A 16013-nucleotide genomic window follows, 5' to 3' on the forward strand; every position below is an offset into this window, starting at 1 on the left:
TATTGGGTATTTTTGAAATTTGTGTAATTTTCCTGCTTTTTCTCTACACCCATTTATTTTAAATCAGAGCAGGTCTGTCAAGCTCACTTGATTTTAGTTGTTAGCTTATCTGTTTGGTAATCGGTAGGATGATGCACGTACACTGAAACAGCAGCCCTCAAGCACAGGCTAGATAAGAGGAGTCAGATATCTTTACCAGGCTGGTAAGTGGACAGGATAGTGGCCACAGTTTATACAGATAGGTTATGATGCATTTGGGTGCAACACCATCAGTGTAACCTATGGTCTCTGGGTGTTTCAAGTCTCTCAGCATCAGTGTGTAGTGCACAAATTGCTCCTATTGATGCTCTGAGCAGCTGTGCTTGTTTTACTGACCATCCTCTTGTGACCGAAGCTGTAGACCCTGCACAGAGGCTGCTGTGCAAAGTCTTGTGACACTTTTGCTTGTAGCACTCATCTACAATGTCCTATTGCTCTCCTCCTCATATTGAATGTCTTTGTGTGAATCCTGGGACTAGACAACGGTTGATATGAAGCTCAAAGATTATGAGAGGCACCCGTGTCACTTCATAGACTTGTAGGAGGTGCGGTGGATTCAGGAGATGTAGTAGCCTGCCACAGTTTAATATACATCTCTGGATGTGTATTGGAGACACATTCATTTACACTTCTGGTGCGTGTAGTCACAAAGCATCCTCCCTTTGGGTGATCAGATCACAATCCGTCTTCAGCGCGTCTTGGGTGCATTTACACCTGTATTTTTAGGTGGTCAAGCACTATCTGATTGCTATCCATTCACATTAGATGCATGCTAATACCAGGCGTAAATGGGGTCATATTAACTACTTGCAAGTTCAATACATAATAAGATTCACCGTGGCAGAGCCTAGCCTCTCCTCTGACCTCGCATCTTTGACATTAGTAACTTTTTTGTGTATTGTATGTTGGTCCATATGTGTTTGTCTCTCCGGGTGTATGTAAGTTTGATACCCATCACAGACATTTCAGGTGACAGTGTCAGGGAGAGAGAAGGACAGCTCGTCATCCATGTGGCATTGTAAACCTACTCCTCCAGCCTCGATCCAGGAGGCCAGGCTCACTAACCCACGGTCCCAACTTAAAAGACATAGAGAGAGGCCCTATGAATACTGCATGATGGAGCTTTTATTACAGAGTGAGCTGGAGTGTAAATAAGATCCAGGCAATGGGGCACGTTTACTGGGGTCAGATCAGGGGGAAGTAGCGGGGGTTGGCTATGTAACCTTGTCCCCCTCTGTCCCGCTGTCACAAGCCTATCACTGTAACTCATACAGGGTGGCTCGGCCCTGGGGTGGTCAAGGGCAGTCTGGGAATACAGCAGCAGTCACACTATATCTGTTGTCCTAATATATGCCTCACGAACCTATTTTATTTGCAACTTTTGGCTTTTGTAAATGTTTTATCTTTTTTTTTGTGCTATATGTTTTACAGTTTGTGTTTGTTTTAAATTATTTTCTTGTGTAGTGTAACGGATCAAAGCAAACATTAGAAAGTAAAAGTAACACTTCCGTTAAATGCAAATGTTAGGCATTGCGTGCATACCCAGTAATTTTACACACACACACACACACACACACACACACACACACACACACACGGCAGTGCTCTCCTTATATGTTACAATGGTGTTAAATAGATGGATCCTGCCACAACACAGGATGGCATTGCTTGATTAGTCTGGACTTCTCATTGAGAGTTGGAAGTTGATAAGCATGGCAATGACTTGGTTTAATCTCTTTTCAGACTGCCTTACACACAGAACCTGCCCAATCAGTATTTAACATGTCTACCCCCGTGCTCTTGTCTCAATTAACATCTTCATCTTATCTTAATTAAGAGGCGGCAGTCATGCTTAACTGATATTGATTGCGGCTTAAAGGAAGACTGAGACACCAAAAAAGAACAGGGCCATAAACCTTCTGTGCACAGAGCCTTTTGGCAGAAAAGATGACTCATATTATCTAAAACAAATATCTCCTGCTGTACATACGTTAGAATAAGGCTTACAGAAACAAACAAATCTAATTTCTAACTTTATGCAATTTTAAGCATTACTACCCTCACACAATATTCAGTCTTTTGAGCGGCAACATTTGGTGGTTGTTGGCAATGTTAGTGTATTGTGGAATAAAGCTCAAAATCTATGGTTACACCGGATTCTGAAGCCAGCTGGCGGTTTAAATATCCTTCTAAAGAGAAATGTATCTTTTGTGATCATCAGGCAATCTATATTTTCAACTGACCTCAAGAGACTGTTCATGAATTCCATCACCAGAGAAGATGCCTAAACTGCAGCTCATATGCAATATGACAGCTGCAATCAGGAACCAATGTTTATTCTAACTGTGGGTAGTTAGGTACCAGACATGGCACTAATAGGTGTCGTTAATTAAAACCCTGGGCCAGTTTAGAGGTGTCTGGCCGAAGAGCAACACGATACCCCAATCTAAGACACATTAATCACACCTTGCACCATAGACATTCACTCTGGAAGACCCACTGACAGGTGAGATGCCAGGTATCGCATTTACCGGGGCTGCTTGCAAGCAAACCAGCCTGTGTGACGTACATTGCCCCCGTCTCGTCCTCATCACCTGACAGCTGTTGGGTACTTCTTGTCCTTGAGGATTATATACTGAGAGGTCCCGGGCATTGTCACCGGTGTCGTAAACTAACCATCAGAGGATGTAACTAAAGCCGAAGTTTGGCATAAAGGGGTTTGATAATTAAATCTTCGTGGCGCCTGGTCTGTGGCTGTTGCTTTATCTGCAACCCAAAACCCTGTCTGGAAATACTAGTGATAGGGCTCAATGGACCGGTTTTGGGTGGGGACCTGTGACCTTCAGGAGAAATGACAGGAGGCATTTTGTCATGCTAATTGGGACTGTACTGTTCCCTCAGAAATGCACCCACTGGTTGCAGCATCAAGACTCTGTCATAGTTTTCCTTAAAATGTAAGAACAGCGTAATCTCTTTACTCTTTTGAAAGGTGTCTTAAAACCCACTTTTACTCCTTTGCTTACCCCTGTAATGATTGATTAAATAATATGCATTCTATATTTATATGTGTGGATGTATGTACATGTGTCTATTATTTCATTTCATTATTTCATATTCCATTTTTTAAGGGCCCAGGTTTGATTCCTTGGCCGGATTCCTGGCCAGGTTGCTTAGCTTTAATGGTGTGCTCTCTACTAGTTGAGCCACTAGGGACCTCCTCATTTGATTTTAATGATATAAAAGCACACAGGAAAGGGCCTTCATTCAGAAGCAAGTTATTAGCACTCAAGACTGAGGAAGAAAAACATAGTCACTCAGATGACTTTCTAGTACATTCAGAGGTTTCTGTGGTTTTCATATAATTTTGTTTCATGCGCTCTCCTTTTTTCCTTCTTTTCAGAGCGTACCATCCTCTTGGCAATCGGATCTTAGCAGTCAAGGTGAGCAGAACCACCATGTAGTGTCAGGTTTAATTTGACTTTTTAACTGCCTACATGTCCTTATCTCCACATGCCTTATGATAGCATAAATAAGACCACCATAAATAAATACTACCATATATACTATTATATTATTGACAAAGCTCTGCCATAGCTGAGAAAACAAAAAGTAATATGTCTAACAAATTGCTCCTTACAGAAGCAATGTAAGAAATGTAATTCTACATTTTGAATGAAACAATGTAAAAATTCTAAATACAAATTAATTGGCCTTTAACAATATATTGGGCTGGAAGCCTGAAGCCAGATTAATTAGTAGAACAAGGAAATCCACTGTATATGTAGCACTTTTCTACTCTGTCCACAGGTTTAAAGCACTTAGCAATGTTTGCCTCACATTCAGTCATTCACGCTCATGTTCATACAGTGATGGCAGAGGCTACAAGGTGCCAGCCTGATCGTCAGGGAGTGGTTAGTGGGTCACCAACACTGATGGTGTGTGTTTTCTTTATGGAAGACCATACCATGTGTGTCTGTGTTTCTTTGTAGGTCATTCCCCTAGACATCACAGTGGAGCTGCAGAAACAGATCATGTCTGAGTTAGAGATTCTCTACAAGGTGAGCATGACTGGTTGTTATCTATAAAATCTGTTAATTGACCATACATCTAGCTAATGGAGAGCCATTTATCAACCCTGGTGTTATGTGGTAATCTGGGAATCAGTGGCACACTCTCTCTCTCTCTCTCTCTCTCTCTCTCTCTCTCTCTCTCTCTCTCTCTCTCTCACACACACACACAAACACACACACACACACACACACACACACACACACACAGACACACAATCACTCCATACACAGCCATTTTAAAGAGTTCTTTTAATAAATAGGAGAGAGCTGTGCTTTGAAACCTAGAATATTTACCCAAGCCCAAAGCCTCAACTTGGAAACTTGCATTAACCAGCATCAATATATTTTGTTTCAAAAACATTCTATATGACGAAAGCAATGCAGTTTTGATGAAAGTTTGAAAACAGTAAATCACCATGGTGGCAAAAACTGTGAAAATAAGTAATAGATTGAAAACAAGTAGAGCTTTTCTTCAATGGGTCAAACTGTAATTGACAGCCTGAGTGAGCCAAGCATCTTTGTGTCAGTTTTTAATCACTTTTTTCCTTCCGTTTTGTGTCGGTGGAATAAAGTGTTGAGTAAAGGTTGAGTCTTTACGGGAACAGGTGCTCATTGTAGATTAGGGCTGGTAATACACGCATGGCTGCTAATAAGATATTAATATTGTTGATAGAGCAGTAAAGCTCATAGTTGCTCTTTCCTGATGTAACTTTCCTCTTTTTCAGTGTGATTCCCCCTACATCATCACTTTTTATGGTGCCTTTTTTGTGGAGAACAGGATATCCATATGCACAGAATTTATGGATGGTGAGTCTCTGTTGCTTAAGACAGTAGATGATACCTTTAGTCATAGCTAGCCACAGCCTAATAGATGGGACTTTAAGGAGCTGTCCTCTGTCTCTGCACCATGTATCCATTTACACTTCTCCAGAGCAAGAGAATGTCTTATCACCGTGAGCTGGTTAGCATGGCCGTGTGCTAAAAGCTACAAGGGCGTGATAAAGCTTGACTTAAGTGCGTGTGTGTGTGTGTGTGTGTGCGCGTGTGTGTGTGCGTAGATTTGTGTGAGACGGGGTACTGTCGGTGTTTGTAAGTGTGTTTGTGTTCGTCCAAGTGTACGTTATTGCAGTGATTCCCTTGTTTCACACATTGGTCAACTTGTCAGCAAGGACTGTCTAACCTTTCAGCACTTGTTCATGGAACTTTCCCTGGATCAGTCATTCCAAGTTTTACATGATTATTTCAAACTGAAAAAGCTGCAACTTAGTGAAAAATGATGTGTAGTTTGCTACAGTGTGTATCATGATATCAGACATTGAAGGGGGGGTTTGGAGACCATGGTTTTTAAGGCAATGACTATGTTTTGAAAAGCCTCCCCAGGAGATGACCTCAGAGGTTGTGCAAAATGGGTTCTGCAAAGTGAAGTGTTTGAATTGAAGAGCTGTTTGTCTCATGCAGGTGGTTCTCTAGACGTATACAAGAGAGTTCCAGAGCACGTGCTGGGCAGGATTGCAGTGGCGGTAAGTTGCAATGAATCGTACGTATAAACGTTACAGCTTACAACTAGACTCAGTGCCGTTTTGCAGTTCAGCGCATTTATTAAGGATTCAGCAAGGTCACAGTTTAAAAAGCTGAACTTTGTTTATACTTGGTGTATTTAGTATTTCATTTATCTGACTCTCTACTGCAAAACTACACTGTTTCTGATGACATGAGTTTGATTTCATGTTATTGTCCATATGATCATTTTCAGTTTCACTTGTTATTTGTTTTGTATACAAGGCAGGCCTGAGAAGAAAAGCACATACCCATTTAATTTAAGAAAAAAAAAATGCAGGCGAGAATCTCTCAATTAGCCTCTGTTGGGGAAGTGATGGATATCGCAGATGTGTTTCTTTTGCCCTCCCATCTCTCCCTTCCTCTTCTCTTCCACCTTCACAGTGGAAAATCAGCATTTTGATAGAAATGGCTTTGATTTTGATAAATGCCTGCCTGTTTTTGACCCTTATTACTCTGCACCCTTCTCCTCCCCTTTCCTTTGTTTCCCCTCCTTCTACTTTGTCCATAATCAAACACTGACAGCTATTTAGTTAGCGTTAATTCTAATTCACAGCTTTCTCCTTGCTTCCACTGTCACAGCTGTTAATTATCACAGAAGAAAAAGCACCCAAGAGGGTGTGAGTGATGCTGCACTCGCTAGTTGTTGCACTTCCACTACCGCCGTTTGAGGCAGCATGACTTGTGTGCTTTCTCCAATTATAGCAGAGGAAGTTGTGGATTTGAGATGGGAAACAGGGGCTTGCAGGCCACAGTCAGTTCTGGGATCCCAATATTACACATTGAGAAATGTGCATTCAAAAAATTATAATACTTACCTTAACTGAGATAGTGAGATACACTACACATGCAAGGTCACTTATAAAGAATCTGTTTTTGTAAATTTGACCTAGAAAAGACATGCAGTCTTCAACAGAGTTGCTTGTATTTGAATCCATTTATTCTGAAGAATTTACTGAAAAATATACTAGGCAGGCTAGATAAACTTAGCTCAATAACAGTGTCACTAATCTGCATTTATCCTCAATCCTGAGAGAGTGAAAAAACCTGGGCACTTTGGCTGTTTTGCTGAAGTGATTGCATTGTGTGCTTGATAGGGGTTTTGTTTTGGCCCCGATCCACCTGTTTGTCTGTTAGCAGGATATCTCATAATGGCATGCATAAAACTGTAGAAAAGTATGTGGAACGATTGACCAAAGGTGAGTGTGTTTGATGGATAACTTCGGAACTGACGTGCGCAACAGAATCAAGCTTTGTATTCCTGTCAATAGACATGAGAAGAGGTCAGTCCGGTATTATTGGCCCAGTCAATTAACATGAAGTTATTGGAGCACTCATTAAAGTTATTTAAGTTAAGAAATAACCTGTGTGTCATAGCAAAGCTTGGCAAAAATGGCAAAAATTTCTGGCTTGAAAAGCATCTAAAACATAATAAAGAATAGCAAATGAGTCGCAACAGACATCAGCCTTCACCTCTGTTTTTTGTGACCTGGCCTTTAGGCCCCAATACAACAGCAACAAAGCAAATGCCTACAACTGTAACTACAGCTTATATCATATTCTCACAGCACAGGTCTACAAAAAGGCAGTGCGTAGAAAAATTTATGCTTACCTTCAGATGTGTCCTGATATTTTTCTTTTATTTTATTTTCAGCATAGTCCTTGCTCATTCCAGTAAATTTTTGTTTTTGTATTACTTCACTCTCAAAGGACCTCGGGGTGAAACGGTTAAAGCTGCTCTTTACCACTGAGGATCTCAGTCTATTTTTCACCAGGGCCAACTTTTAATATTTCTCCCGCCGGTCAGCTTTTATTATGTGTGGGTCTTTTGCAGGGGTGCCAAATGAATTGTTAAGGAAACCAACATACTTGTATCATTATTTGACTGATACAAGCAATCAGGCACACAGGTTTTGTAGATTCATCTGGCTGCTTCTTGCCTATTTTCTGTCTCTGGATGTCTTCTGTGTAAACTTGGCCTCTTTGGCCTCAGATACTTCAAATTGATGCTGCAAACCTGCAACGTAGTCCATCAAATATTTCAACAAATCAGTGGCATTACACAGGACCAGTACCATTGCCTGCAGGGCTGTGCTTGTCCTTCATAAAATTGCTCATTGCACAGAAAAGTCTTCAGCTGGTAGATTTTTTTTTTCACAGTGACCTTGCTAAATCTTGAGTAGTTAAGTTCTTTTTAGTGTCACATGCATTTTTTTTTTTCAAAGAATATGAATAATTTAAATAGTTACGAAACCCATAATCCAAATCTCTGTGAAGCCTGACCTCTAATGGTGAAAAGTACAGTGCCTGGCCTTGGATGGCAGGCGATGTCACCACCTGTTCCCTGTGGGTGGTGAGATTTGGGTTTGGGATGTAGTTACTCATTAAGCTAAGTGTCTGCATGGTTTGTGAGTATGTAGCCCCTCTAGTGTCAGAAAGGGTTTCCAGTGTCGCTATAAATTTGTTTTAGCTCAGCTGCAACCCTGCAGTAGTGACCTGCCGTCATGATGTTGATCAAGAGCAAAAAGTCAAAAAGGGTGCATCACTGTTGATCATCAAAATTAACAGCATTCACTGCCGCTAAAGGGCTGATCTCAGTTTTGTAAGTCTGTGTACACTCCAGATACACTATATTACCAAAAGTATTCGCTCACCTGCCTTTACTCATACTATGAACTGAAGTGCCATCCCATTCCTAACCCATAGAGTTCAATATGATGTCGGTCCACCTTTTGCAGCTATTACAGCTTCAACTCTTCTGGGAAGACTGTCCACAAGGTTGAGGAGAGTGTTTATAGGAATTTTTGACCATTCTTCCAAAAGCGCATTGGTGAGGTCACACACTGATGTTGGTCGAGAAGGCCTGGCTCTCAGTCTCCGCTCTAATTCATCCCAAAGGTGTTCTATCGGGTTCAGGTCAGGACTCTGTGCAGGCCAGTCAAGTTCATCCACACCAGACTCTGTCATCCATGTCTTTATGGACCTTGCTTTGTGCACTGGTGCACAGTCATGTTGGAAGAGGAAGGGGCCCGCTCCAAACTGTTCCCACAAGATTGGGAGCATGGAATTGTCCAAAATGTTTTGGTATCCTGAAGCATTCAAAGTTCCTTTCACTGGAACTAAGGGGCCAAGCCCAGCTCCTGAAAAACAACCCCACACCATAATTCCTCCTCCACCAAATTTCACAGTCGGCACAATGCAGTCTGAAATGTACCGTTCTCCTGGCACCCTCCAAACCCAGACTCGTCCATCAGATTGCCAGATGGAAAAGCGTGATTCATCACTCCAGAGAACACGTCTCCACTGCTCTAGAGGCCAGTGGCGGTGTGCTTTACACCATTGCATCCGACGCTTTGCATTGCACTTGGTGATGTGTGGCTTGGCTGCAGCTGCTCGGCCATGGAAACCCATTCCATGAAGCTCTCTGCATACTGTACTTGGGCTAATCTGAAGGTCACATGAAGTTTGTAGCTCTGTAGCAATTGACTGTGCAGAAAGTCGGCGACCTCTTTGCACTATGCGCTTCAGCATCCGCTGACCCCTCTCCGTCACTTTACGTGGCCTACCACTTCGTGGCTGAGTTGCTGTTGTTCCCAAACGCTTCCATTTTGTTATAATAGAGCTGACAGTTGACTGTGGAATATTTAGGAGCGAGGAAATTTCACGACTGGATTTGTTGCACAGGTGGCATCCTATGACAGTTCCACGCTGGAATTCACTGAGCTCCTGAGAGCGGCCCATTCTTTCACAAATGTCTTGTTTCATAGTCTGCATGCCTGAGTGCTTGATTTTATACACCTGTGGCCAGGCCAAGTGATTAGGACACCTGATTCTGATCATTTGAATGGGTAAGCGAATACTTTTGGTAATATAGTTGATTGATTGAGGCATTATTGAAACATTGGCTTCCACAAATGTTTATATCTACATTACCTCTCATAGGGCTTATCTCGCATGGTGGGAACCTTAGGGATCAGATTAGGGATTAGGGATAAGACATGTCACCGGATGGTAATGTCTTTATACTCTCTGACAGCACCCGGTCACCCACCAAATGAATAAATTCTGTACGCTGCCATATTTCTTTACATGCAACCCTAAAACACGATTTTTGACCGATAAAAATTTGATGAACGCCACTACTCTTTTTAACACTTAAGTCCTATACTTGCACTGAGTTAAAGTTTCACCTCCAAGTGTGTTTGTCCTCTGTCTGCAGTTTAGTACAAGACAGAATTACTTTGCTATGGTTGTCACTACCTTCATGTTCAGCCAAACACTTATTAGTCTATTTTCAGTTGATCTAACCATAGTCTTAAAAGGACTGTTGACTGTTTTCTTTTCACCAGTCTGTAAGCAAAACAAATTACAGTTGTGTTGGAAGGAGAATGTAAGTCATTCTGTTGGTACATATTCACAAATCTGTTTCACATTTGTGACAGTGTCACAAATTTGTGACAGTGTCACAAATGTAGGGTCAGTGTTGTACAGTCCTCTTCAGCTGTAGAAGGGGCAGTTTCATGTGGTTTTGGGAGGGGCCTTATATTCAGGGTTTTTCCTGCATATAAAATTACGAGGCGGCCGCCTCCTCCTAATTTCGTGCCGCCCCCGGCTCTCAAAACTCTGACGTCGGGAAAATTGTTATTTTCTGACAAGTGTTGTGGTACATGGATGTCATTTTAACTGCAGTTGCAGCATTGCGCCAACGTGGTGGCGCTGTATCAACAAGATTGCACCGGAAGTTGCTGCCAATACTGCCAAAGAGGAAATTCCCTTCCTGGAGGATTTTCTTTTGTGTTTCGGTTTCTTCGCTAGTGTGTGTGTTAATCGGCATCCTGGTGGTGGAAGTGAAAATGCAGCTTAGTTTGACTGCTATGTGATGACATACGACGAGCTCACACACACTGCCGATCTGTGCAGCGCGTGTGTTTGCGGGGAGTATTTGCCGGCTCACGTGTGAATTAAAGGATCTTGTCGAACCAACCGACCTCGAATTTCCACTTTCCCAGCCATCCTCTTAGCTAGCTGTTTGTGTTTTTAAAACACAGTTCAGTAAGTTAAAGAAAAACTGCCAATGGAACAAGGAAAAATGATCTTGGAACAAGTGAAAGTGGTCTAAAAACAAGTTACTTTTTAGGCGACTGTCTTATTTTACCGGGATTTCCAGGCTACAGCAGTGTACTGACATAGATTGTGTAACAACGCGAAGAGTTGCCACTCCGCTGTATTTTCACTGGCTAACAGCAGCAAACTAGCTTAGCTTGTCTATTCAGAGAAGAGGTATCACTTCGGCTTATTTTTCAATCTATGTTATCACATGCATAGTACTGCTCATTCATTGGTAGTTGAATTGTTAGGTCTGTTTGATAAGTAATTTACAATTTTAAAACAAATAAGAATTTAACATATTGTTAAATTATTGGAGTCAAGCTCATAAACATACACTAACACTACATAACGAGTGTTTGAGCAACATATCTCCTCTGTGCAACAAAAGATCCGTGGTAAAAAGTGACCCCCCCTCCCCCCTCCCCCCCTTCCCGGCATGATCAGGATGGTACCACCTCTGCCTCAATTTGACCCAGGAAAAACCCTGATATTGGATGGCAGCAGTGGCACTTTTTACCCTGAAGCTAGACGAGGTTCTACCTCAGGTGGCCATGAAGAGGGCCACAGATCTTTCTCTGTGGTTGGGTTCGCTGCAGCTCTAAGCAGTAGTAAGACGTAGGGCCTTACATTAGTTGTCAGAGACTTATACTCCTCCACAGCCAAGTGCCTCAGGGTGCTTTCACACCTGCCTTGTTTAGTCCGATTGAATTGAAGTCCGTTTCATTTACCCCCTTGGTGCAATTTGTTGGGGCAGGTGTGAAACCAGCAATCACACTTGAGTGCAGACCAAAACAACTGGACCGAAACCCTGTTGAGGAGGTGGTCTCGGCACAGTTACAAACGAACTCTGAAGCAGTTTGTTTGTAGTGTGAACGTTCATATGTCATGTCATATGTGAAGTAGCTCAGGTGCACATTGTAGGCTTGACAGTCAGCAGCATTGAAACACAATGACGCAATGGTTTACAAGGAACAACAAGCAAATATGTAAGAGTATAGCCCAAATGAACACTGCGATAATGAAGAAATGCCAAGACTGCTGCTGGAGCTCCATGCCCATGTTTGATACTGTATTGGCCTTGTCTTTGTACAATAAAGTGAGGGGAAAAAAACAAACCCGAGGTAAACACTTCTTTTCTTTGCCTTTCAGCCTTCATCAATGAGCAGGCTGTCTGCTCCCACATGGCTTTTGTTGATACGTTTTGGTTTGTTTGAATTTTTTGCTCTGTAATATCAAAGCATACCACATGAACAATACCACAAAGTATCAACTATTCAACTATTCCACTAATCCCAACCACAGGAAACAGACTACATGTGTGAAAATGCCCCCAGTGTTACTGCCACAGCTATGACTAGATCCGCAACACAGCACAAGAAGTGAAACATTCCTTGAAAAATCCCATTAGCTTTGGTATTTTACTTAGTGCTACTATAGTGCTTCCTTTTCATACTGCTCTTTTAATTTTCTTTCTTTTTCTTTTTCTTTTTTTTTTTACTTGGTTCCGCTTTTGGCAGGGACAGTTTTAAAAATGAGCGAGAGACATATTCATTTTTGAATAATTTCAGGACCCCTGCACAGAAGCCCATGCCTAAATCCAGGCCAGATTACTGATTGAAGTCTTAGTTCTGTAAATGCCAGATTCTTACCAGAGCCGAACTGTCATAAGTAACAGGGACATCTTGAATAGACATTATGCGAATTGCTGAATTTATCAGTCGTATTTTAAGGTCAAATTCTGCCGGCTACCGTAGCATTTCAGCCAAAGTATCTGATGCTGAAAATCTGTCTTCTGTGTCTCCAGGTAGTCAGTGGCCTGACATATCTGTGGAGCCTGAAGATACTTCACAGAGGTGAGCAAGGGAGTACGCAGGCTTTAAGTTATTAAAAAAAGAGCAGAGTTGATAAAGACAAGCTGCAGAGTGCTGAGGTAGCAGTTCTCTCAAGCATTTTGTCTCCGCAGATGTCAAGCCCTCCAATATGCTGGTGAACACCCGAGGACAAGTCAAGCTCTGTGACTTTGGTGTCAGCACGCAGGTACACTGCTTTGTTTTGTGTGTGTGTGTGTGTGTGTGTGTGTGTGTGTCTATGAGCGAGCGACAAGGAAAAAAATTTTTTTGTGTCTATATAACAGCACTACTGCTCTGTCCTGTTTGGCCTGTATGTGTATATGTGTGTGTGCTTGTATATATATCCTCATATTTGTGCAAATCTGTGTGCATATGGTCAAGCTGTCAATCTGAACGTTCATTTACAACTCTTTACAACAGAGCTATCCCAAGGGTCTGTCTCTCACATTAACTTATCCTCCCTCCCCCTCGGCCTCCATTGTTCCACAGCCTCCAAAAAAAATCACTTGTTATAATTATGACTCACACACACAACGGCAAAGCCTCATTGATATGTATTTGATAGATGTGGGGAAAGCGTGGGTGACAGACAATAGCCTAGTCATTGTGTGTGTGTGTGTGTGTGTGTATGCGTGTCTGTACATCTGCGTCTGTGTGTATGTGTTTAGGTGGGGGTGGTGTAGTGTGTTTGTAATATCATTGCAAGGGAAAGACCTTCAACCTTCCCAAAAAGATCAATCCTGAGGACTCTCCTTCTCCCTCCTAAGCACACACACACACACACACACACACACACACACACACACACAAACTCATAGTGCTCACATCACATGGAAAAATAGTTATTCATTGTCAACCTCCAGATTTTTTTACAAGGGGGAATTCACCCACATACGTGTAGCAATAGCATTGAACCGCCCTCTGTCTTCACTTTCCTTTCTCTCTGCTTATCTCTGTCCATCTCTCTCTGTTTATTTCTGTTCTCTCTCTCTCTCTCTCTCTCTCTCTCAGTCTCTGCAGGACATCCTCTCAAAAAAACAAAAAAAAAGCAGTCATCAGGGAGCAGGTTCTCATTATCCCAGTCTTGTCATTGATGGCATGTGCCATTGTATGCGTGCACACACACACACACACACACACACACACACACACACACACACACACACACGCACACACAAATGTCCCCTCGTCTCAGTCCTTTTCCCCTGTGTAAGGGTTGGGAACAGCCCAAAATACCGCTCTGACATGTCATTAGATTTGGATAATGTAAGTTAGGGAAGGATAAAAGATAGCAGGTTGGATGTAATATAGGACAATGTTGTGGTGACTCTGAAAGGCTATTTTATTACTTGTGGCTGTCTGTTGAATAGTTTACATTAATGTTGACGTGCAACATGTTAAGTTACTAATCCACTACAATATTACCAAATTTTGTTTGCAGCTGGTGAATTCTATTGCCAAAACGTATGTGGGAACTAATGCATACATGGCGGTGAGTGACCCCTAATTTCAGTCTAATGTAGTCCACGTGCTGTATACCATACATCTATTGAGGATGTGATTAATCTGAGAAGAAGGAGCCTGTGAGCTTATTACATTTTGTTTGTGATGTCTGATTCCGCTCTACAGCCAGAAAGGATATCGGGGGAGCAGTATGGTATCCACGCAGATGTCTGGAGTGTGGGAATCTCTTTCATGGAGGTATTGCACCTAAATATTGCGTTGTACCTTACTTTGTATATATAGAGATATGTGAATTTTAAACTCATGTCCTCCAAATTAAAGGCGTAGGCGTATAATACGAAGTTATAGGGAGTTTTATTTTAAACTACATGTTAAATACTTTGTGGAATATACTTCATGCATGCCTGCTGTATGCATATGTGTTTGTGTGTGTGTGTGTGTGTGTGTGTGTGTGTGTGTGTGTGTGTGTTCATGCGGTTATGCGTCATTGTCTCAGTTCGCCTCTCCCCAGAGCTTTGATAGAGTGTGCTGCTGACAACCTACATTTTCAAATAACATTTTAATTTCAGTATTACACTTGCCAGGTCTCTTGTCCCCCCATTGACACTATTGATTCTCCATCTGTTTCTGTCCACAGCTCCCTCTTCGCCATTTGACAAATGATTTAGGCTCCTGTCTCAGCTTTATACGTCAATACTGTTTAATATAATTACAATTATAACAATAATGGATGAGTCCACAGAAAAGGCATCGAGTCAAAATTATTGACATGATCTTTGGGTGATAAAGATGGAGTTTACTCGCCTTGGGACCCCAAGGCCAATTTCTCTTTATTTGTAACCACAGAGGTGTGCATTAAGCTAAATGAAATGGCTTTAAATCCCGTGAAATTTGGATTAATCCTCAGCCTAGTAGTTAGTCTATTTATGTTCAAGGCAACTCTGAGTGTTTTGACGTTTTAATAATGTAATGTTGCCAATAAGCTGCCCTTGACCAAGATGAAAAATGCACACCCCAAGTGAATTGCTGAATGTCAGGGGAGAGCTATCAACCAGCGCCCCCACCCACCCACCCACATCACATATAACTGTCCCACAGCCCCTCCCTCCTCCTGTTTATCCCTCCATTTTGTTCTCAGAAGGAGGTAATCACGGGAGGTTATTAACTAATAGCTGATGTTTGATGAGGAAGTGTTTTCAGCAAGAGGGGCACTAAGCTTACCTCAAAGACTGCAAGTTCTGCACATTTCAGTGGGTTCAGCAGCATTCGTTGATCTATGTGTATACACTTTTAATCAGTGGCAGAATGATGCTGGTAGTGGAAAGGCAAGTGCACATTACTGCATACAGTACATATATATACACACACACACACTGCATATTGTATTTATGCACGTACATCCTGTGTGTGCATATATACAAGTTCTACAGACGCTGTAGGCCAGGTACAGATTCAAGCTCCTCCATTCATTTTGTTTTAAATGTCCCACAACCAAGACAAGAGCATAGCACTGAGGAGCACCACATTTAAAATTATAATTTATGACTGAAATGACACTGGAGGTAACTATTTCATTCTTTTTACACAGTTGGCGCTAGGCATGTTCCCCTACCCACAGGTGAGTCATTTTGTATCTTGCATGTGTATGTAGGTCATATTGCAGGTTATCAACCATGGAACTGATTTTTATACACGTGTGGAGTCCTCAAACTGTCTGTAAAGTCAAAATGTATTAATCATATGTCATATTCAGCCTGATCAAGGTGCTGCATAGTTTTTTGTCTTTAGCAAATTGCTTTCAAATTACATTTATTTAGTTTCGTAATGGCCTAATAATAACAAATTTGTTTCTTGCTGAATTGTTATTTTAACTTGAGGAGTTGAATCCAGCTCCTTGCTGCTGTAAAAATGACACTGCATTATT

The 16013-nt window shown here is 41.8% G+C and overlaps 1 protein-coding gene across 2 annotated transcripts in view; it reads left to right on the plus strand.

The window, feature by feature from the left end:
- The window catches only part of map2k5 (mitogen-activated protein kinase kinase 5), a 75161-nt gene that overhangs the window by 21969 nt on the left and 37179 nt on the right, over window positions 1–16013 (plus strand). For both annotated transcript variants that reach the window (XM_030048346.1, XM_030048347.1), the window contains exons 9-17: window positions 3440–3479; window positions 4029–4097; window positions 4835–4916; window positions 5568–5629; window positions 12580–12628; window positions 12739–12812; window positions 14067–14117; window positions 14255–14326; window positions 15678–15707. In XM_030048346.1, coding sequence (XP_029904206.1) covers window positions 3440–3479; window positions 4029–4097; window positions 4835–4916; window positions 5568–5629; window positions 12580–12628; window positions 12739–12812; window positions 14067–14117; window positions 14255–14326; window positions 15678–15707 — 529 coding nt within the window. The remainder of the gene's footprint in view (window positions 1–3439; window positions 3480–4028; window positions 4098–4834; window positions 4917–5567; window positions 5630–12579; window positions 12629–12738; window positions 12813–14066; window positions 14118–14254; window positions 14327–15677; window positions 15708–16013) is intronic.

The sequence above is a fragment of the Myripristis murdjan genome, chromosome 3 (assembly GCF_902150065.1).
Source record: "Myripristis murdjan chromosome 3, fMyrMur1.1, whole genome shotgun sequence".
In the NCBI taxonomy this organism is placed as follows: Eukaryota; Metazoa; Chordata; class Actinopteri; order Holocentriformes; family Holocentridae; genus Myripristis; species Myripristis murdjan.